At 41.9% G+C, this 24178-nt stretch overlaps 2 protein-coding genes across 2 annotated transcripts; both read left to right on the top strand.

The window, feature by feature from the left end:
- Positions 1-379: 379 nt before the first annotated feature.
- Positions 380-13778, top strand: LOC311001558 (uncharacterized protein; the record flags this gene model as incomplete). The annotated part of the gene is made up of 3 exons (XM_083992642.1): positions 380-612; positions 4554-4759; positions 13680-13778. The coding sequence occupies exons 1-3, from the start codon at positions 420-422 to the stop codon at positions 13776-13778; spliced, it is 498 nt and encodes a 165-aa protein (XP_083848768.1). The 5' UTR covers positions 380-419.
- A 5599-nt stretch (positions 13779-19377) lies between these two features.
- Positions 19378-23075, top strand: LOC311001556 (uncharacterized protein; the record flags this gene model as incomplete). Its single annotated transcript, XM_083992640.1, has 5 exons — positions 19378-19726; positions 21074-21164; positions 21254-21357; positions 21907-22142; positions 22596-23075. The coding sequence occupies exons 1-5, from the start codon at positions 19534-19536 to the stop codon at positions 23073-23075; spliced, it is 1104 nt and encodes a 367-aa protein (XP_083848766.1). The 5' UTR covers positions 19378-19533.
- Between the last annotated feature and the right edge of the window lie 1103 nt (positions 23076-24178).

The following is a 24178-nucleotide window of genomic DNA, read 5'->3' as shown; positions in this document are numbered from 1 at the left end:
ACGCTTCACTTTTCCAAAACTCCTCGTTGTCCCTTTAATGTGGGACTTTTTTATAACCAAAGACAAACTCCTCGTTGTCCCTTTAAAAAAAAAAAAAAAATGTGTTTACGGTTTCTACTCGGACGTTGTTTATGCACGTAACCAAGCTGGAAGAAAAATGCAATATTTCTTGTTTTGTTTCTTTTCTTTATTTTCCTGCTAATTAATTGAATGTACCACGATCCAGTCCGGTAGGTGGCGTTAATGCAGATTTAAGCTGGATGCCGCCATTCAAACCCAGCAGAAGAGGAGTAAGAAGAGGAAGAAGAGGAAGAGGAATGCACCATAACAAAGACGATTCAGAAACCCATAACCGCCGTACAACCTAGAAGAAGGAGAGTCATTTGGCGGGAACAACGGGGAGTTTGAGTAAAAAAAAAATGTATCCGATCGAGTTTCTGAGAGGATTCGTTACCGAGAGACTCACCGCCGCCTCCCAGGAAATCTTAGCGGCCGTGGACAGAGTCGTAGCCGGCTACGAGGCGGAGGCTTCGGGCTTCAGACAGGAGATCGAGCGGCAGAGGAACCTGCTGGATGTTCTCCTGCAGCCTCAGTCCGTTCACAACAAAACTGGTCGGTGATTCAGTTTTAAATCAATCAATGTCACAGCTATTCGTTTATTTGTTATTTACATATTCACAGTTTATTTAATTTAATTTAATTTTTTTTTTTTTTTTTTTTACTTTTTTACATGCTTACATGCTCGACTGTGTGATTTCCAAAGAAGAGGACACATGGCCCCGTGTCGAGATACTTGACGGATACTTTATGTGTGGGACCCATAAGTAGCCTACAGATGTTTATGAAACCTGGGCACCCCCCATCTGCATTTATTATTTATTTTATTATTATTATTCACCATTATTTTATTTACAGTAGTTGGTCTGTATGCTGATTTATGTAACGGTAACAGTGTGTGTGTGTGTGTGTTCATGTGAGGCAGATAATAGAGATTAGTGCAGGCACTGTGGGCAGCCTGGGGTCCAGCTAGGGGTCCTCAGGGTCAGGAATGCGTGTTTTTTTTTTGTTTTTTTTCCTTTATTTTAAACAAATGCATTTAAAAACTAGTCAGGCAAATATCTGTGTCCAAAATTTAACAAGAGCAGACATCATGTTTCAGAGATAAGAATCATGAATAACATTAAATAAACAAAAAATAAGATAATATGAGTAGAATATTTAAACAAACACAACAGGGAAGAGAAAAAAAACGTATTAAATCAACCAGGATTAAACAATTGTTACGCTACATTAGTCAAATCATTTTTGAACATTGAAGGAAGGCGTGTACGTGCCATAGTAAACAGAGCGCCGCAGAGAGCGACCACGTTATCTTACCGTGTCTGTGTTCCTGTGTTGTCAGATATTAAAGGGATACGCCAACTTTTTTTTTTTTTTTACATATCATGCCTCACTCCCGAGTCCATGACCAGCTGATAGACACCATCCTTTCGACTGTGCGTGCAGTAACAAGGGAGATGCGGGCAGAGTTGGCGCACAGCTGATTAGCTTAGCTCAAACGCTGGAAGTGTATAGTGTTAGCCTGCCTCCACCTAAAGTCATCAGAGAAACTCTTCAGCAACTCTAAATGGAAACCGGCGGATCGATCTTCGTCTCAGAGCTGACAAAACTCTCCGGTAAGGCATCTTTAGCTGTCAAATGCCGCTAACGGGACAAGATCGGTCAAAACGGAGGGTTCAAGCAAAGACGGTTTATTTTGGTTCAAGCTAGCTACGTCGAGGGTAGGTTAGCTTCCTATTTCAAAGTAAAAGCACAAATTCTATCGTCATGGTTTTCTGTATGTAAAGGGCAACGGGTGTTTTATTTTGTGAAAGTAACCGGAAGTGCATTGGTCACAACGGCTAGCTTGAGTAGTGCTGAATTCGTCCGAACAAAATTGTAAACAGCTGGTATTTAGACAAATTAACGACACACTGCTGATCTAAACGGCTACTTTCTCACCTAAAAATGTTTGAAATGTTGATAAAGTGATATATTTAGAGCTAAAATGAAATCAGCTTCGGTGCTACTAAAGCTAGCCGTTGTGACCAACGCACTTCCGGTTACTGTTGCTTTCACAAAATAAAACACCCGTTGCCCTTTACATACAGAAGTGCTTTTACTTTGAAATAGGAAGCTAACCTACCCTCAATGTAGCTAGCTTGAACCAAAATAAAGCGTCTTTGCTTGAACCCTCCGTTTTGATTGATCTCGTCCCGTTACCAGCATTTGGCCGCTCAAGATGCCTTACCGGAGAGTTTTGTCAGCTCTGAGACGAACATTGGTCCATTGAGAGTGTTTCTGATGACTTTGGGAGGTGGCAGGATACCACTACCCGTCAACGTCCGGCGTTTGAGCTAAGCTAATTAGCGGTGCGCCAGCTCTGCCCGCATCTCCCTTGTTACTGCACACACAGTCGAAAGGATGGTGTCTATCAGCTGGTCATGGACTCGGGAGTAAGGCAAGATACGTAAAAAAAAAGAAAAAAAGTTGGCGTATCCCTTTAAAAGAAAGACACAAACTTCATGCATGCCTGGGAGTGTACTTTGTCCAAGTGTGCAACATATGTTTACAATTCATTCAGTGTCTATATTTTAAAGTTTAATGGGAGTCTCTAGATTAAACTAGAAACAGCATTTCCTTACGGAAAATGCGTGTGAATGCTGAAAGCCATTGCTGAACCATGCTGAATTAGCAGAATAAATTGACATGCGGAATGACATGCAAGAAACATGTCTAAGGCAGGAATTGAACCCACAACTTCATGACTGGTAACCTGACACACTAACCGTATGGCCACAGAGGACCTGAGTTACAATGAGCAACCTTCAGGACGTCAGCCCAGTGAGAGTGTCATTTGTAGCTTTGGTGGCAGTTTCAGAAGAAAAGTTCCAGTCGCTTTTTTGGATCTGTTGCACTCTGAGGATGATGTCACTCACTCTAGCCAACGCAATACACACTCATTGAAAAGTGTGAAATTTGTCAGAAATCCTCATGTGCTTTTAAAGGATTTATCTCAAAAACAGTACAAGATATGAAAAAGTTGTACACAGGTTGAATACATTAGACATTTGTCTACAGATCAGAATTTGAATGAAGTCTGTAGGTAAAAGTATGTAGAAGCAAATGAGGTTCAAAGTAGGACCAGTAGTTTCAGAGTTTGAAGACTGTTCCAATGTATTTCTAATGGGACAAAAAAATCAGAAAAAGTTAAATATTTGAAAAAGTATAAATAGTTGAAAAGAGAAAAGTAATGCCGCTCATGTCCAGAAAAAGCAGTCCACAGAACCGCGGAAAGTAGTAAGAATAATAAGTATAAAGAAAAATGGCGGAGAGGAAGAACAATAGTGTGAATGCTTTCAGCATTCGCACTAAATATACCAGACGTTTTAAAAAGTCCAATAATTTGTTCCTTTTTTTCCTCCTTTTTTTTTAGCAGTTTTTCCCAACTTACAATGCTAAAAATTGGTATTCAATAGAGAAAAGTAACAGCACACTGATCCCAATCAAACTGCACATTTTGATATATAATTATTTTGTTTATTCAACATTTTATATAGGAAGTCCTTTCAAAGCTGTGGGAGGAGTAGCAAATCAAATTTGACACGGGAGATATTAATATTAAGAAGACAGAGGAACACGTGGGATAACATTAGTGCCATGGAGCATTAGCCCTTTGGCAGTAATAAGCAAAATATTATTTAATTAAATATAAAGACATTGGGGCTGTGTTTAGCTCAGTTGGTAGAGCACCCGCCCCATGTGTTGAGGCTATAGTCCTCACTGCAGGCGGTCCCGATTCAAATCCTGTGCCGAGCGGCCCTATCGAGCGTGTCATTTCCCCCCTCTCTGCCTCCCATTTCCTGTCTCTCTCTCAACTGTACTAGGGATGCACCGAATATTCGGTAACTTTTAAAACAGTGTTTCCCAACCTTGGGGTCGGGACCCCACGTTGGGTCGCCTGAAATTCACATGAGGTCACCTGAAATGTCTAGTAGCCTAATTGATGAATTTAAAAAAATCTGACCAAGAAAATTTAGGAACCACTGTTTTAAAAGACACTTGTTTTTTTTTTGGAATGTACTTGCATAGATCTTTCAGCACTCACAATGGGCCGATATAGGCCTAAATGAAAAACTTTAAACTTGTTGTGCTTTTTTGATGAGCAACGGCAACTGGAATATTCAAAATCTGTCAGAATAGTCAATAAACATTTACTTTCTTTGAAAATTAAGTTTAAAAAAATATTTTATTTAAAAACTTTATAACCACTTTCGGTATTCGGTATTATTCGGTTATTTGGCCAAGCGTTTTGATTTTATTCGGTATTCGGCTTCGGCCAAAAAATGCCATTCGGTGCACCCCTAAACTGTACTGTCCATTAAAGGCCAAAAGACCCCCCAGAATATACTTAAAATATATATATATACTGTATATATATGTATATTCTGTATATAAAAAAAACCATGTGACCTGTGTTTATGTGTGTATGTTTGTGTTATTGCTTCCGGCAGATGTTCAGCATCTGTACAGGAGTGACCTGGGGATCAGTCAGGAAGGAGAGCAGCTTCTGGAGGAGCTTGGAGACAACGCCTGGCCTCTTTTCGCTCCTGTCCAAGTGAAGAGTGAGGATGAGGGGGGGGAACCTCAGTTCCTACAACTTCATCAAAGACAAGCTGAGGCAGAGTCTCCATCCAGCAGCTCAGCTGAATATATAGAGGTAGAGGTAGAGGCTGATGGAGACAACTATGGAGGATCTGAACCAGCCAGGAACTCACATCAACCTGAAGATCTTCAACCAGATACAGATGATGAGGTCACAGAGTCGTTCTGTAAAGCTGAAGACAGTGATGATGACTGGAGACCACCTGAGTCAGGTTTGAACAGTGAAGCTGAAGACAGTGATGATGACTGGAGACCACCTGAGTCAGGTTTGAACAGTAAAGCTGTTCATGTTAGTGATGAAGAATGGAACACTGGTAAGAAGTCTCACCGCTGCTTAGACTGTGGGAAAACATGTAAAACATCCTGGGATTTGAAGGTACACGTGAGAACCCATACAGGAGAGAGACCATATGGTTGCAGTATGTGTGGCAGAACATTTAGGCAATCAGCGCATCTTAGGGGGCACATGAAGACCCATACTGAAGAGAAACCCTTCAGCTGCAATGTGTGCTGGAAAAAGTTCAGGAGACAGTGGGATCTTAAAGTCCACATGAAACTCCACACAGGAGGGAGTGTGTTCAGCTGCACAGTTTGTGGGAAGAACTTTTACAAAAAGAGACATCTGGATATGCACATGAGGAGAGTCCACACAGAGACAGGGTTTGTTTGTAACGTCTGTGGGAAAAGGCATGCACGACAAGCAGATCTCACAATCCACATGAGAGTCCATGCAGGACAGAAACCTTTTGGTTGTAATATTTGTGGGTACAGATGTAAGCATCCCCAAAATCTCAAGACACACATGAGAGTCCATACAGGAGATAAGCCATATAGTTGTGACGTCTGTGGGAAAAGGTATGCACGACGAGGAGCTCTCACAATCCACATGAGAGTCCATAAAATGGATAAGCCATTTGTTTGCGACATCTGTGGGAATAAGTATACACGACAAGCAGAACTCACAATCCACACGAGAGTCCATACGGGAGAGAAACCTTATAGTTGTGATGTTTGTGGGGCGGCATTCCACAGGCAGAAGCTTTTGAAGACGCACATGAGAATCCACACAGGAGAGCAAGCAGTTTTCTGACTAGCAGTTAAAGGAGCAAACAATTCACATCTTAGCACAGCTGTAATGTGGCCTGTGAACACAAACAGTCAGTGAGATCAGCGGCATTGAGAGACGTTGAGCTCATTATGGCCTTATTGAGTTACTGTTCGTTGTGTTGTATGAAACAAGTTCCCTGAAACATTTTTTTTTTGTTAATGCTTATATTTTGTTGACTTGTACAACTCGGCAGCCCCTACCTTTCCTGGGTACAGAGAAGGAATGCAACCAAAATCCAAACATTTGGCTTCTCAAATACACTCAAGGAGTCACCGTCCGGGCAGCAGTTGTCAAGGCAGATTTCAAGAATTGTCAAAATGTCAGAAATTCTGTCTGATCTTCTGCATCTTGACAGCATGGAAATGTTGGTGATTTGTTACGATAATTGTTTTGCTTCATAAGAGAAAATCTGGGCCCGTATTCCTAAAGATTCTAAGAATCCTCTCAGAGAGCTCCTAACTTAACCTAAAAATTCCTAGCAAGGAGTCTTAGCTTAGGAGTGATTCCAGAACACTCTCAGAGAACTCTGAGCAAGGAGTGGACAGAAACTCCTATCTTAGTGAGGAGGTGTGGTTGACCCCCGTTGCTAGGTATGAGTCATCATTTCAAACGCTGTGATTGGTTGATCCTAAAAGTTAGATAAAGAGCACCCGCCCCATGTGTTGAGGCTATAGTCCTCACTGCAGGTGGCCCCGGTTCGAATCCCTTGTGGAGCAGTCCTATCCTGCATGTCTTTCTGCCTCCCATTTCCTGTCTCTCTCTCAACTGTTCTGTCAATTAAAGGCCAAAATGCCCAAAACATATACTTTAAAAAAAAGCTAGATAAAAAATATACTTTTGGTGATAATGGGCAAAGGATGGACCCTCAAATCGATACATTTAACCATAAAATCCAATCTTATTAAGACTGTGTAATTGTAAAAAATATTTCACATAAAAGAAAATATCTGTTAAATGAATAGTATGCTATACTTTAAAATTATCCTACAAAATGTGTGAAAACTTGCACAGTATTCACATAGTGAAACTTAGATGTATTTGCTTATATTAATTACCATGCTGGTAATTTTTGCACTTTCAACTTTCCAACTCAATTTGGTATTAACAAGGGTAAAATGGCTCAGCTTTCATCAGTGTCTGTGTTTGCTGACCGGCCTATAAGAAGCAGTGTTGGTTGGCTTTGAAATCTACCACAAACCAGTGAACAGCAATGGAGAAGAAAAGAACAAGGAAATCCAACTGGACAGAGGAACAGGAACAATCTGTAGCGTTTCATTAATTCACTGTCATCCAGTGTTTGGAGAATATCTCTCCTGCCTCTTCTGTCCACCATTTTGTCCTCTGCTTAGGGAACTCCTAAGCCACTTAAAAGTCCTCTTCCCTACTCTTAACAGATCCCACCTTAGGAGCTCTCTTAAGAGCTAGGATTCTTTAGGAATAGCTTTTATCTTTACTAGGATCTACTCTTAACTTTTCGGGGAAATTCTAAGAAAACATCATGATTCTAAGAATTTTCTTAGAATTTGGCCACTAGGAGCAACTCTTTGCACTAAGAATCTTTAGGAATACGGCCCCTGATGTTTAAAAATGCCTCTCTTACATTGACTGCAGTTGTTCCCATGAGAGCAGAATTCAAAAAAATGTTCAAAAAACTCAAATCTTTTCAATAAAATTCAGATATTTGCCAGGCTTCATCAACCACGACTCCAAAATATTGTCAATTTTTTTCAGGAAGATTGAAAATGTATTTATCAAGAATTGGATAGTATATATGTTTACAGTACTGTTTACAGTCAAACGTTTTCATGCACTGTAGGCTCAATTTTTCAAAAATCTGTGTGGATCGCTTGTGGAGGACAGTCTGAAGATGCTCTCTAGCAACTTTGGTGTCAGTTGAGCAAAAATGTGGGAGGTGATGGGTTTAATAATAGTCCAGGCAAAATAGCGTTTTCCGACAGACTAATTGTAACAGAATGTTTTTCACCATACATCATTTCTTTAAGGTGTCCAGAACAACATACTAAAAGTCCTAAGAAATCCTAGTTGGGGAAATATGTTAAATTCTCATCAATCCAAGATTGATTTACTGTATAAGTCTATGGTGCCAATAAGGCCAGACAGCCATACACCCCAATGGGGCTATTTTTTTTCCCCCTACTGCTATCACAATGAAACTTTACACAATGAAAGTATTCATGAAATGTAACATTTTTTGTATTACAAGTTTCTTGGAAAATAAATTTGAATAAGCAAATGAGCCATACACTAATCAAATATGCCCAAAATACACCCAAATAGGCCTTCTTTCCCCTTTACTCCTACCACAATGAAACTTTACAGAATGAAAGTATACATGAAAAGTAAATATTTTTGTATTACAAGTTTCTTGAAAAATGTATTTTAAATATGCTAATGAGCCCAACACTAATTGACGTATGGTCAAGAAGCCATAAAGCAGCAAGCAGCAAAAACAGGGGCCAAATAACTAACACATTCATGTCCATGCAGTAAGTTAACCTATGCATACAATCTGAAGTCACTTGCCACACTTGACCTATGCACAATTTGATGTCACTTGCCACACTTAACTGGATCACTAGTTGCCACAAAAAGACTTATATTGACCTTAAGAATTGATTGCACAGTCTTGTCTCCAGTTGCTTTCTAAATCCACTTTTTATAAGCGAACAAGCCTTACCTAATGACTTTCCCCCCAATTTGCAGAGAACATCAGAAGAAAGTCAGAATACATTAAAGTCGTTTCAACGACTGTGTGTGATGTTATGTTAAATATGCTGTTATGTTCAACAACATATGAGCGGGACTAAGAACTTAGTTATTTGGCCCCTGTTTTTGCTGCTTGCGGCTTTATGGCTTCTTGACCATAACTTAATTAGTGTTGAGCTCATTTGCATATTCAAATTCATTTTCCAAGAAACCTGTAATACAAAAAAAATGTTCATGTATACTTTCATTCTGTAAAGTTTTATTGTGGTAGGAGTAAAGAAAAAAAACCCTATTTGGGTGTATTTTGGGCATATTCCATTAGTGTATTGCTCATTTGCATATTCAAATTCATTTCAAAGAAACTTATAATACAAAAAATGTTACATTTCATGAATACTTTCATTGTGTAAAGTTTCATTGTGATAGCAGTAAAGGAAAAAAATAGCCCCATTGGGGTGTATTGTTTTCTGGCCTTATTGGCACCATAGACTTTATACAGTAAATCAATCTTGGATTGATGAGAATTAAACATATTTCCCCAACTAGGATTTCTTAGGACTTTAGTATGTTGTTCTGGACACCTCAAAGAAATGATGTATGGTGAAATACATTCTGTTGCAATTAGTTCTATTTTTGGGTCCAAAATGAGCTAGATTGCCTGGACTATAAGTTTTACAGTTTTTGAAAAAAACAGAGTGATGGACTTTGTAATGAGTTCATGTGGACAAACGTTTCTAAAGTATTGGGGCTATATGTTGGTGCCCGGCCCCTAATGACCTCAATGTGTTGACAGGAACTCACCTTTGAGGGTTTATTTTTAGTTTTCTGACTGACGTTTGCACCTGGCCATTAGAAAAAGGTTCTGGAAGATTTTACGTCCATGGCTTAACAATATACAGCATAAAAATTGGTAATTTCCAGTATTTACAGTGTGATGTGTCCTGTCAGTGGTTTTATGGGTGTTTCTTTTACTATGGAAATGGTTTTTGAGTCCCATTACTTTAAAATAGTGGCAAATAACAGAATAAAACCAAATGAATCATCATCAAATCAACTACAGAACAGCGAGGCACTGAAAACTGACTCAATCTTTTGGTAATTTTCAATAGTTAATTTAGTCTATATGTATTATTTTTTCTATTTTTGTACTAATCTTTGTATTCTGTTTTTAAATTTTTTTTTTTTTTTATCCCTGGCAATAAAATTATTGTTGTTATACAGTTACGGTTAATTAATAAAGTTTACTGTTTCTACTCGGACGTTGTTTATGCGTATAACCAAGCCGGAAGGGAAATGCACTATTATTATTTATTAAATTTTTTGTTTGCTTTCTTTATTTTCCTGCTAATGGGCTTTATGCACAGCTCCACTACTTCCTGAAATAAGCCAGCTCCTTTATTTATTGTTGTGAGGTCAGACACACCTGGATTAATCAGTTGGTCCAATAATGTAAGAAAGGAAATAAAGGAGCTGGCTTATTTCAGGAAGTAGTGGAGCTGTGCATAAAGCCAATTGAATGTACCACGATCCAGTCCGGTAGGTGGCGTTAATGCAGATTTAAGCTGGATGCCAGCCGCCATTCAAACCCAGCAGAAGAAAAAGAAGAGAGGAATCAGAGGAATGCACCATAACAAAGACGATTCAGAAACCCATAACCGCAATACAACCCAAATAAGTAGTAGAAGAAGAGGAGTCATTTGGCGGGAGCAACGGAGAGTTTGAGTAAAAATGTCTGAGGTGGAGTTTCTGAGAGGATTCGTTACCGAGAGACTCACCGCCGCCTCCCAGGAAATCTTAGCGGCCGTGGACAGAGTCGTAGCCGGCTACGAGGCGGAGGCTTCGGGCTTCAGACAGGAGATCGAGCGGCAGAGGAACCTGCTGGATGTTCTCCTGCAGCCTCGGGTCGCTCTCAACAAAACAGGTCGGTGATTCAGTTTTAAATCTGTGGTGTCACACAACTATTCGTTTATTTGTTATCTACATATTTACAGCCTTTTTTTTTTCTTTTTTTTTTTACATGTTTACCATAGTATTGCTCATTACCGGTGGCCATAGTTGAATTCCAAAGAAGAGGACACATGGCCCCGTGTCGAGATACTTGAACGATACTTTATGTGTAGGACCCATAAGTACAGATGTTTATGAAACCAGGGCACCCCCCATCTGCATTTTGATTATTATTCACCATTATTTTATTTACAGTAGTTGGTCTGTATGCTGATTAATGTAAGTAACAGTGTGTAACAGTGGCAGATAACAGAGATTAGTGCAGGCACTGTGGGCAGCCTGGGGTCCAGCCTGGGGTCCTCAGGGTCAAGAAGGCTAGTTCTTTTTTTCCTTTATTTTAAACAAATGCATTTACAAACTAGTCAGGCAAATATTATATCTGTGTCCAAAATTTAACAAGAGCAGACATCACGTTTCAGAGATAAGAATCATGAATAACATTAAAGCAGAAGTAAGCGATATTTTTGTGTTAATATAAGTCTTAAATAGTTATATCTTCCGACAGCAATCACTTACATAGAGTGTTTGGACCGAAACACGGGTCTGTCAGTCCCTCTGCTCTGCTCTGAGCCGAGGAGAAAACTTTTCTCGTATCCTACAAGTTTTATCCAATGAGGAGAGAGAACGGCATGAAGGGCTGTGTGTGCAGCCAAGGGACGCCGTGAATGTGGCGACGTAGGGACGAGGACCAATAGCTCCATGACAAGGGCGGGGGCTGCTAACTCCATCGGCTGACAAGAAGTTATGGTGCGTTCAAGGCAACCCGTAACTCGTGTTTTTCCGACCTGTGAAGTCGTACCAGTTTGATGTGGTGCGAGTTCACAGGTCGGAAGTTACGAGTGGCCGTTATAGTGACTTTCACAGGTAAAACAGGTCGGAAAAACACGAGTTGCGGGTTGCCTGGAACGCTACAAAGTCGTAAGTCGTGACTTGAAGCTGTAATTTACGGTTTCAAAAGCCTGCCAGGAACGCAGCATTAGCCAAAACGACCAGATCGCTTACTTCTGCTTTAAACAATTGTTACGCTACATTAGTCATATCATTTTTGAACATTGAAGGAAGGCGTGTAGCCTACGTGCCATAGTAAGTAGAGCGCCGCAGAGAGCGACCACATTAAGTTATCGTGTCTGTGTTGTCAGGTGAGCATGTTTTTAAATTATTACAGTTCAGAACAAAGAACAGTGTTTCACCTCATATATTCACACCGATAGGAGTTGCATTACAGTGACCAGCTGAGTAAATTGTGTGAATGTGGAAGTAGTATGCGTGAGAATGTTTACGGTTTAAGTTAAGTGTGTGTACGTGCTGTAGTAAGCAGAGCGCCGCAGAGAGCGACCACGTTATTACGATATTAAAAGAAAGACACAAACTTCATGCACGCCTGGGAGTGTACTTTGTCTAAGTGTGCAACATATGTTTACAATTAATTCAGTGTTTATATTTTAAAGTTTAATGGGAGTCTCTAGATTAAAATATACCAGTTTGAAAAAGTCCAATGGTTTGGTTGGTTGGTTTTTTTTACCTCCTTTTTTAGCAGTTTTTCCCAACTTACAATGCAAAAAAATTGGTATTCAATAGAGAAAAGTAACAGCACACTGATCCCAATCAAACTGCACATTTTGACATATAATTATTTTGGTTATTCAACATTTTATATAGGAAGTTCAAAGCTGTGGGAGGAGTAGCAAATTGAAATTTGACACGGAAGATGTTAGGGACAACGAGGAGTTTCTATTTGGTTATAAAAAAGTCTCACGTTAATGTGGATGAATCTACGCTACCCACACTTGTTAATGGCTCCATTTTCGATAAATATATATCGTTTTGCCTCTATCGTTATTTAGTTATTTTAATTAGTGGCGGAAACGCTGGGCAAGCCGACCAGCGTTTCCTTATTTTCGGTTTCGCGGACGCTGCCCGGCGGGTCGTGAGAATAACGCCGCCGAATCGCCGTTTATGGTCGGAACTACGATGGTATGTGATCGTCTTCGAACCTCCGACTTTCATTGTTGATGAATGAAAACATTATTGGCAAGATGTCCGTCTTGCGCCGGTCCAAGAATTTCACCGTGCGCGCGGAGGCTCATGGTAAATGTAGTATGAGAACACTTCGCTTTCCAAAACTCCTCGTTGTCCCTTTAAGAAGACGGAGGAACACGTGGGATAACATTAGTGCCATGGAGCATTAGCCCTTTGGCACTAATGAGCAAAATATTAATTAATTAAATATAAAGACATCGGGCCGGTATTTGGCTCAGTTGGTAGAGCACCCGCCCCATGTGTTGAGGCTATAGCACTGCAGGTAACCCCGGTTCGAATCCTGTGCCGAGCGGCCCTATCCAGCGTGTCATTTCCCCCCTCTCTGCCTCCCATTTCCTGTCTCTCTCTCAACTGTACTGTCCATTCAAGGCCAAAAGGCCCCAAAAATATACTTAAAGGAGCATTATCGCAAATACAGCAGTAATAGCATAAAATAAGCTGACATATGCAAAAGATGGGTCGGGGGGAGCCATAAGTAAATTTACAAAAAAAATCGCCAACAGTATAGTGTCCGTGGGGCAAATGCAGCATTTGTCTTTGTTATGATCCAAGCCGGCCCGGCGCTTGCTGCGTTAAAATGCACTCGGAACTCGCAAATCCTACCTCCGAACCGGACAAATATGCAACAGTAAATAGTAATGTAGCAGTGTTAGGGTGCTCACAGTCACTGAATCGCTGGTAGAACACTTTGTCTCCACGTCCCTGTGTCTTTCTTCAGCTGTCCTCTCAGCGTTATTAAGGAGGAGGACGTTTCAGTTGTTGTTGTCGTTGTTGTGGTTGTGCGCGACGTAGAGCTGCCGCTTCCACTAGCAAGTTTTCTTTTTCCCGCGATTGCACGTTCATTCGGCCTGGTGAGGGAGGAGGAGGGGGGAGGGAGAAGGAGGGGGGGCGGGGGGGGGGGACTAAACGAGGCTGCTCTCTCTCTCTGACAGCTGCCCACTTGTTTATATCTGATAAGCTCCGCCTGGCTCCATCTAGTGGCCGAATTTTGCGATAATACTCCTTTAAAAAAATATATATATATATATTGTATATAAAGACATCCATGTGACCTGTGATTATGTGTCTATGTTTGTGTTATTGCTTCCGGCAGATGTTCAGCATCTGTACAGGAGTGAAGAAGAGTGGAGCTCCGGTCTGGAGCAAGAGGATCCAGAGAGTCCACACATCAAAGAAGAACAGGAAGACCTGAGGATCAGTCAGGAAGGAGAGCAGCTTCTGGAGGAGCTTGAAGACAACACCTGGGCTCTTTTCACTCCTGTCCAAGTGAAGAGTGAGGGGGAGGAACCTCAGTTCCTACAACTTAATCAAAGACAAACTGAGGCAGAGTCTCCATCCAGCAGCTCAGCTGAACAGATAGACGTTGATGGAGACGACTATGGAGAATGTGAACCAGCCAGGAACTCAGAAGGTCTTCGACCAGATACAGATGGTGAGGTCTCAGATTCGTCCTCTGAGTCGTCCTCTGAGTCGTCCTCTGGGTCGTCCTGTGAGACTGAAGACAGTAATGAATACTGTAAAGAAACCAGAACATCTGAGTCAGGTTTGAACAGTGAAGCTGTTCATGTGAGTGATGAAGAATGTGACACTGGTGAGAAGTCTCACCGCTGCTCAGAGTGTGGGAAAACATTTAGTGCAGCCTGGTTTTTGAAGAGACATATGAGAACCCATACAGGAGAGAAACCATTTTGTTGCAGTGTGTGTGGGGGAACATTTAGGCAAAAAGCGCATCTTAAGGACCACATGAAGACCCATACTAAAGACCCCTTAAGATGCAATGTGTGCTGGAAAACGTTCTGGAGACAGTTGGATCTGAAAGTGCACATGGAACTCCACACAGGAGAGAGTGTGTTCAGCTGCACAGTTTGTGGGAAAACCTTTAAACAACAGGGTTATCTGGATGTGCACATGAGGAGAGTCCACACAGAGACAGGGATTGTTTGTAACGTCTGTGGGAAAAGGTATGCACGACAAACAGATCTCACAATCCACAAGAGATTCTGTACAGAGGAGAAACCTTTTGGTTGTCATCTTTGTCGGTACAGATGTAAGCATCCCCAAAATCTCAACACACACATGAGAGTCCATACAGGAGATAAGCCATTTGTTTGTGATGTCTGTGGGAATAAGTATACACGACGAGCAGAACTCACAATCCACATGAGAGTCCATACGGGAGAAAAACCTTATGGTTGTGATGTTTGTGGGGCGGCATTTCACCGGCAGAAGCTTTTCAAGACGCACATTAGAATCCACACAGGAGATCAAGCAGTTTTTTGACTTGCAGATTTTGGAGCAAACAATTCACATCTTGGCACAGCTGCAATAAGCACCTGGAGGCCTGTGAACACAAACAGTCAGTGAGATCAGCGGCATTAAGAGACGTTGAGCTCATTATGGCCTTATTGAGCTACTGTTCGTTGTGTTGTATGAAACAAGTTCTCTGAAACATTTTTTTTTGTTTATGCTTATATTTTGTTGACTTGTTCAACTCAATGGCTCCTACCTTTCCTGGGTACAGAGAAGGAATGCAACCAAAATCTAAACATTTAAATGTGATTAGCTGCTGCAGAGCAATGGTCACGGCCGGTGTTATGCCGAGAAGTGCCTGCTTGCCGAGATCTGCACGGTGCACAACAAATGTGGAACTGGATCATTCATTAGGGGGACGGGGATGCAGTATTCGGCACAGCAGTTTTTGGACCTGCCGAGATTTGCATCCCCTGGCTGTTTTAGCCAATTACACTACTTGCTACATGTATGAAATGCATGTTCATATGTATAAACACCTAAACTGTACAATGTGCGTAACCCCAGCAGAGCAGGCACTTCTCGGCATGTGTTGAAAAGTGCCTGCTTGCCGAGATCTGCATGTCGCTCGTGGAATGCCAGAGGATGCAAATCTCGGTAGGTCCAAAAACTGCTGTGCCGAATACTGCATCCCCGTCCCCGTAATGAATGATCCAGTTCCACATTTGTTGTGCGGCGTGCAGATCTCGGCAAGCAGGCACTTCTCGGCATAACACCGGGCAATTTTAGGCAAATTAGGCAATTTGAAAGTTCCAAAGCTGTGGCGCATATGGTTGATTTGTTATGAATTTTCTGTCATGGCCCTGAGTTTGCCGTCACGCTGTGGCTCGGTTTTTTGTTAGCTTCTTGTTTTGGACTCTTGGTTTCTTTAGCCCTGTTGTGTTCCTTGTCTTGTGTTGGTGTCATGTGCTTTTGTGGGTTCCCCGGTTTAGTTAAGTTTAGTTCCTGTTTTATTTTGAAGTTCTGTGTTGTCCTGTGTCATGGTCTGTGTCTTTCGTTTCCTGTTAGGTTCCTGTTTTAGTTTGAAGTCCTTGTCCTGTCTTCCTGTGTTCTCCCCTACCCTGTGTTCCCCAGTGTGCCAGCTCCCTGCTTTTTGATTTGATTAACAATAAATCCCTTTCTGTCACCAAAACCGGTCTCCACCTCTGCCTGCATTTTGGTCCTTCTCCACACATCAGCCGCATTTCCACTGCAGGAGTTCCTGGTAAAGGGAGGGGGTAGGAACTTCTACAGGAACCGTCCTCCCACTCGGCCCTCTCGGTGGCTGTGTCTCCACTGCAGACAGGAACCCACCGGGCTCTTATGGAGACATGCAACAGTTTCGATCATTTTCTGCCATCTCGATCGTCACGTAATCCCGCGATTTGCGTATTTATCAGTTGTTGTTTTGTTTTTTTTACCAGGCCTACTGCTGCTCTCGTCTTTTAATGACTTATTCTCTCTTTTTTCCAGCTGTTTTTAGTAACGTTGGGGTTTTAACGTCTTTCTCTTAGCGTCACATGATCCTGCTTTGAGTCTGACCAATCAGCACAGAGTAAATCTCAAGCCCCACCGGGACATTTCAGGGCCGATCTGAGTACCAACCCCCAGGCAGGGACTCCGTTAGGCCCCGTAAAAGTTCCTGTAAATGGCCCTGTGGGGGAGGTTCCCGCAGTGGAAACGCGCCTATCCTGACAGAACGATCCAACCAAAAAATGGACCCAGCAGACAACTCCCCTCCTCGGATGATTACTCTTTTTCAGTATTTTACCTGATTCTTCAACCTTCTCCTGTTCCGGTTGGACCGCAACTATTCCCTGCTCTGGCTGGGCCGCAGCCTCCATGTCCCCAACCTGCAATGAGGCAGTCGGCAGTCTGACAGACTCCTGCTCCCTGTGCCTCGTCGGCGGTCCGGCCAACTCCAGCGCTGCAGCATTCCTCGGCGCAGTCCTCAGAGCTGCAGCGTCCCCTGGTGCCATGTCCGGAGCTGCAGCGTTCTCCTGCACCATCTCCTGAACTGCAGTCACCCTTGGACGCCCCTCCTGAACCGGCATCGGGGGTCCTGGCTGGCACCACCCCTGTTCCTGCGTCACACGATGCAGCACCCAGCTCTCCTGTGGAGGTCAGGGCACCGAGGAGGAGACGTAGGCGGCGAGGGCGCCGATCCTCAGCACCCCCGAGCTCGGGGTTTCCTGTCTCCCACCTGGTGGCGAGCAGTCCCAGGTTCCCAGCCTCCAGCCAGGGGGCTCGTCCACTCTTGTTTCCAGTGTCCAGCCGGCGGTGTGTCCTGCCCCAGTGTGCCAGCTCCCTGCTTTTTGATTTGATTAACAATAAATCCCTTTTTGTCACCGAAAGCGGTCTCCACCTCTGCCTGCATTTGGGTCCTTCTCCACACATCCTGACATTTTCAAAGTTTTGTAATGTCGAGGCATGCTGTAACGCCAGCATGAGGACATGTGACATGTGTTGACATGTGTTTCCAAGTGAGGCCATCTAGCATTTTGATGTGTCACTATCATCACCCTTGCTGGGGAATTCTGTTATCTAAACAAAAATCTGATCTTCTGCGTCTTGACAGCATGGAAATGTTGGTGACTTGTTTTTAATGATAATTGTTTTGCTTCATAAGAGAAAATCGGATGTTTAAAAATGCCTCTCTTACAGACTGCAGTTGTTCCCATGAGAGCAGAATTCAAAAAAATGTATTAAAAAAAAATTCTGATATTTGCCAGACTTCAACCACGACTCCAAAATATTGTCTTTTTTTTTAAATCAAGAATTGGATAGTATATGTTTACAGTACTGTTTACAGTCAAACGTTTTCATGCACTGTATGCTCAATTTTTAATAAATCATAAATCTGTGTGGATCGCTTGTGGAGGACATGCTCTCTAGCGACTTTGGTGTCAGTTGTGCAAAAATGTGGGAGGAGATGGGTTTAATAAGTTTTAAAGTTTTTGAAAATACCAGAGTGATGGACTTATTAATTTGTAATGAGTGAGTGGACAAACGTTTCTAAAGTATTGGGGCTATATGTTGGTGAAAGTTTAAAAACTGTAGCATACTGTACTGTTGGTTTGGTAGGAAGTTTCAAAGTGTTAAAATTTTAATGCTTAATTCACTGCCCGGCCCCTGATGACCTCAATGTGTTGACAGGAACTCAACTTTGAGGGTTTATTTTTAGTTTTCTGACTGATGTTTGCACCTGGCCATTATAAAAAGGTTCTGGAAGATTTAACGTCCATGGCTTAACAATATGCAGCATAGAAATTGGTAATTGCGAGTATTTACAGTGTGATGTGTCCTGTCTGTGGTTTTATAGGTGTTTCTTTTACTATGTGAACAAAGGAAAAAAGGGTCTCCCGCACACTGTCAAGTCACTTGCAAAAGACTTCATACGTTGTTTGTTTTATTAAAGTCTTTTGCAAGTGACTTGACAGTGTGCGGGAGACCCTTTTTTCCTTTGTTCACTCCTAACCTATGCTCCAACGCACAGGGTTTTTCAAGATTTTTTAGGTGTGCATCAGCCTCCACACCTCTTTTACTATGTGGAAAATGTTTTTTTGAGTCCCATTTCTTTAAATTGGTTTTAAAAACAAAACAAATGAATAATCATCAAATCAACTACAGCGCAAGGTGCACTGAAAACTGACTCAATTTTTGATAATAGACTGATATATTTCAGTTGGTGTATTCTTTTTTCTATTTTTGTACTCAGTTTTTTAGTTAGTGTAGCCTATTCCTTTTTCTATTTTTGTACTCAGTTTTCTTTCTCTTTTTTTTTAATCCCTGGCAATAAAATTATTGTTGTCACACAGTTGTTAAAGGAGCATTATCGCAAATACAGCAGTAATGGCAATAAAAAAAACAGAAATATGCAATAAATAGGTTGAGGGGAGCCATAACTATATGTAGGACAAAATGCAGCCCAAGGTGTAGTGTCTGTGGAGCAAATGCAGAATTTATTTTTGTTTTGTTAAATCATCATCATCACACTTCATCTTAGTTCAGATAATACAATGCACATGGCCGAAAGGGAAAGCGGGAGAAGCAAAAGCTTATCTAGTCCCGCCCCCATTACCCACAGAATAAAAAACTTTATCATAATCTTTTCTTTTTGCTCTTTTTTTTTTATTTATTTGTTTTATATTTTGATATAACATTCTTTTACTTATGACATTTTGACATAACATGTTACAGCAGTAGGTAGTATACAGATCATATCATAATCTTTTCTTTTTGCTTTTTTTTTTTACATTTTGATATAACATTCTTTTACTTATGACATTTTGACATAATGTTACAGCAGTAGGTTGCTCCTCAACGGCATGCCATGTAGGATGTTTACTTCAGATATGCTGCACCACACCAGCCCCATCTAGTGGCAGAATTAGAAACAAAGAATTGTAATTTGCGATAATGCTCCTTTAATAAAGCATTAAAAAAAAGGCGTTTCCGGTTTCTACTCGGACGTTGTTTGTGCACGTACCCCAAGCCCGGAAGAGAAATGCACCACTACAACAAAGACAGTTCAGAAACCCATAAAGTTGCTTATTACCATGCATATATCTACGTTGTTAACCGACCGCCATACAGCCCCCAAGAAGTAGTAGAAGAGGAAGAGTCGTTTGGCGGGAGCAGCAGAGAGTTGCAGTGAAATGTCTCAGGCCGAGGATCAGAGAGGATTACTGGCCGAGACTCTCACCGCCGCCTCCCGGAAAATCTTAGCGGTGGTGGACAGAGTCGTAGCCGGATACGAGGCGGAGGCTTCGTACTTCAGAGAGGAGCTGAAGCGGCAGAGGAAACTGCTGGATGTTCTCCTGCAGCATCGAGTCGCTGTCAACAAAACAGGTCGGTGATTTAGTTTTAAATCCACGAACCTCAAAGTCCTGGTTTATATAGAAAAAAGGAGGACACGTTGTAGATACATTTACAGATGTTTTCACTTAAGGGTGATTCTTCAACTATTGTAGAATTTGTGTCCTTGGCAGAAATATTAAAAACAAAAACACATTTCTCATTTTTTATTTTATTTTTGGCACACTTACTTGACACCAAGTGTCACATGGAAAAGATAAATTATACATCACTCATATAATTGTATGTGTATGGTTTTTACTATATTCCCTTGTCTTATCAGAATGTGTTTCTATATACTGGAAAAGCAAAACATGTCTAAATATTTCTCAAAACATATGTTTGATTTTCTATAGGAGAAGAAGAATAACCCTTACAGGGATAGTTCATCCAAAATTCAAATTTCCCTCATTATCTCCTCCCCCTCATGTGGACTAAGGGCTGGGAGAAGTTTCAGAGTCCTCCGTGGCTTCTCTGAGTTACAGCGGGGCTCCGTGCAGCACTGCATGTCCATATGACGGTTGAGAACGGAGCTCACTTTTCTTTGTCCAAAAAGACACACCAAAAACCATCCAAATACCTCCATAGTGCTCGTCTGTAATGTCCCTCTTGTATTGAAGCCCCGACCTTGTTTGTAGTGGAAGCTCCCAGCACTGCTCTTCCTGGTCCGTCCAAATCTTGCGCGATTTGCATCGACACCAGTTCACGGCTCCGCAAATTACGCAAGATTTCCTGCAGAGCAACACTGGGAGCTTCCGCTACAAACAAGCTTAAAACATAGACTTATTTAATTTTTTTTTGGACAATTTCACATTTCGGGGCTTCAATACAAGACGGACATTACAGACGAGCAGCATGGAGGTATTTGGATGTTTTTTGGTGTGTCTTTTTGTTACGAAGACAGTTGGTATCCATTTGCAACCGTTATATGGACATGCACTGCTACGCCGAGACCCCCTGTAACTCAGAGAAGCCACGGAGGACTCTGAAACTTCTCCCAGCCCTTAGTCCACATGAGGGGGAGGAGATAATGAGTGTGGGTGAACTATCCCTTTAACTTTCATGCGGCTATCATACTGGAAATTACATGAAAAAAGAAAGTTCTGTGTTTTTTTTGTTTTTAATCAATACAATTTGCTCTTAAAATCGGCTTAGAGACATTCAACCAACGGGGTAATACATTTTTTTTGAGTTCATCCCAGTGTTCCTCTTTTCCGAGTGCTGCTCTATTATCACCTCAATCTACACATATGATCACTTTATTCACACGTGTTTCTGCTCGGTGGTTAGTTTTTAGGCCGGTGTGTGAGGTTCAGGTGTTGAATGAATCGTGTCTTCTAGGTGCGAAGCGCAGCAGGAGCCTCGGCCATGCTGAGGAAGAGGAGGGTGAAGATGAAGTCAACAACACGAGTCTGGATCCAACTCCTTCAAGGTTCCTGTTGAACTTTCTGTTGTGTTGTTTTCACCTTGCGAGACATCGACCTGCTGCTCATCTTCATCCTTCACATGTTTTTCCTCCAGAGCTCGGTGTAAACGGAGGAAACGGGACAGACCTGGGATCAGTGGAGCTCAGAAACACCTGGTCATCCAGGAGGAACCACAGCCTGAAGTACTGCCAGAAAATGGTAATTAAAGAAAAAGTATTAATTAATTAATTAATTAATTAATTAATTAATTATGTTATCTCTGAGGTTAACTGTCATGTCATGTTACCCGAGTACCCGGGTACCCGAGTACCAACTGCTGATCGGCGGGCGCTAACCCTGGGCGGAGGGATACGTGAGTTGGTTAGGTCCAAATAAAAACTGTGTTTTTCCTGCACGTTGATGGGCTGGAAAAAATTATATTATAGCGAACAATGGAACTGTGTTTTTTTTCAGGTAAAACCTCTTTTAGGCCGTGAAAATAGGCCGTTTCTTTGGGTCTGTTCACAACACTGTATGTTGTAAATCTCTGGGCAGGGCTATTATGGGCTGGCGTTGCTAACGGGAGGAGTGCAGAGAGTCTTCTACTGCAATTAAAGTACTTAGGGGCTATTTGTAGATCATACAACCCCACTTCTAAAAAAAATGCTACTATCCCTTTAACACAGACGTTAAAGGAGACGTTTTGGACCCAATGGAGTTCCATAAATCAACAGTGTGTGTGTGTGTGTTTTTCATTTCTTCCAGCAGATGTTCAGCATCTGTCCGGGAGTGAAGAAGAGCTTTCCCCTGAGTGGAGCCCTATCCTGGATCAAGAGGATCCAGGGAGTCCACACGCCGAAGAGGACCAGGAAGACGTGGGGATGAGTCAGGAAGGAGAACAGGAGGAGGAGGAAGAGGAGGAGGAGGAGGAGCAGGAGGAGAGGGAGAAGGAGAAAGAGGAGGAGGAGGAGGAGGAAGACAGTCCTCATCACAGCCAAACTGAGGCAGAGCCTCCATCCAGCAGCTCAGCTGAACAGATAGAGGCTGATGGAGACGACTGTGGAGGATCTGAACCAGCCAGGAACTCAGATCAACCTGAAGATCTTCAACCAGATACAGATGATGAGGTCTCAGAGTCGTCCTCTGAAGCTGAAGACAGTGATGATGACTGGAGAGAAACCAGAGCACCTGAGTCAGATGATGAACAATGTAAAACTGTTAAGAAGAAGCCTCACAGCTGCTCAGAGTGTGGGAAAGCATTTAACAGAAAGTCGCATTTGACTGATCACATGATAAGCCATTCCAACGAGAAACCGTTCGTTTGTGATGTTTGTGAGAAAACCTTTAAGACGAAGAGGATTCTTGCAAATCACCTCCACGCTGTCCACGGTCAAGAGAGAAGCTTTAGTTGTAAGCACTGTGAGAAATCCTTTTCCCGAGGGGTGAATCTCAGACAGCACATGAAGATACATTCAGACGGAGCTTCGCGTGTTTGTGATGTTTGTGGGACATTGTGGACCGACAACAGGAAGTTTTACCAACACATGAGAATCCATAAGAAAGACAAAGGCAAAATCTTCGGCTGTGAGGTTTGTGGGAAGTCGTTTCACAGACAAGATCATCTTAAAGGGCACATGGCCGTCCACTCGGGGGACAAACCGTACAACTGCGATGTTTGTGGGAAATCATACAAGCGAAGAGGAGACCTCACGATCCACACGAGAATCCACACGGGAGAGAAACGTTACGCTTGTCTCGTTTGTAAGAAGAGATTTCACAGGCAGAGGTATTTAGATGCACACATGATAGTTCACACGGGAGAGAAAGCGTTCAGGTGCAACTTTTGTGGCAAGCGATTCACGTCCTGGTGGTTCTGCAAGAAGCACATGGGTGCCTGTAAACTCAAGGATGACGGTGAAGACAGCGGCAGCAAGTGAAACTGAACAGAGAGCCCCCTTAAAGAATACTAAATAGTCGGGGAGCCACAGGCTCAAAAATGGGTTGAACCTGACATCGTCCGTTATACTTTTTATTTGTGTTTTTTCTGTTAACTTTGACACTAAGGAACAATAATTGAGGGGTCTGCTCTGCCGGAAATATCGCGAAAAAAAATTGTGGCCATTTCACTGTATGCACCCTTTATTTTTCGACAGGAAATTGTAAAAAATGTTTTTTTTCTTCAAATCCTCAGTGGGCTGGGTAGGCTGTCAATGAATGCATTTCAGATACACAGAACACATGTGGTGACAACATCCACTGAAAAAATTACTCTTAAAACACATTTCTACATGATTTTGTATCAATTTTATGGAAAAAAATTAGGCGTTTTCTCACTTTTTCCCAATATTTTCATCTTTACTTCATTGGCAATCAACTATGGGTCCAGGTTATGACATCAGTCAATGTGTCATCATTTTCAGCAAACAGTATACTCATTCCAGTGAAAAAATTATAAAAATCCAACCAAAATCATTGGTTCTATGATAATTTCACTACTAGCTGGCGATCAACAGGCTCAGAACCTCAATGGAATTTTAGGCTAGGCCTACTCTCGAAATTCCAAAAGACATACTGGATGTTTAGCATCATGGTACACTCACAAACACCAGCTTAGTATTTGAATGAGTTTGAAACAACCAACAGTTACCAGTGTTTCTAGTTTAGCTGTTAGTTGAAATTCAACTCCCGTGGGAAACCCACTAAAAAAAGTAGTTGGGGTAGCTGTAACCAGACTTTCAAAAATTCCGAAGTTTTTAATTTGGCCTTAAGTAAGTTGTGAGGGGTCAAACTAGGGGTTTTTCACCATTCTGAGTTGATTGCAAGCATTAGTTTTTCATCCAAAACACTCCTTGGTGTAAAAAAAAACAGCCACACCCACTTTTCCTGTTCATCGGAAAGGAACAACCCCCTCCTCCCACCAATAGAATGTATTAGAAGTTATTCCGTAGCATGACACAGGTTGTCTTTAATGTCACATATACTCAATATAATATAACTTACATTCTACCCCTTTTTCTTGGTAGGACCCTCCAGGATTTTA

This window comes from Trachurus trachurus, assembly GCF_905171665.1.
Source record: "Trachurus trachurus genome assembly, chromosome: 18".
NCBI classification, from domain to species: domain Eukaryota; kingdom Metazoa; phylum Chordata; class Actinopteri; order Carangiformes; family Carangidae; genus Trachurus; species Trachurus trachurus.
The sequence above is the reverse complement of the archived record's forward strand: the minus strand, read 5'-3'. Positions and strand labels throughout refer to the sequence as shown.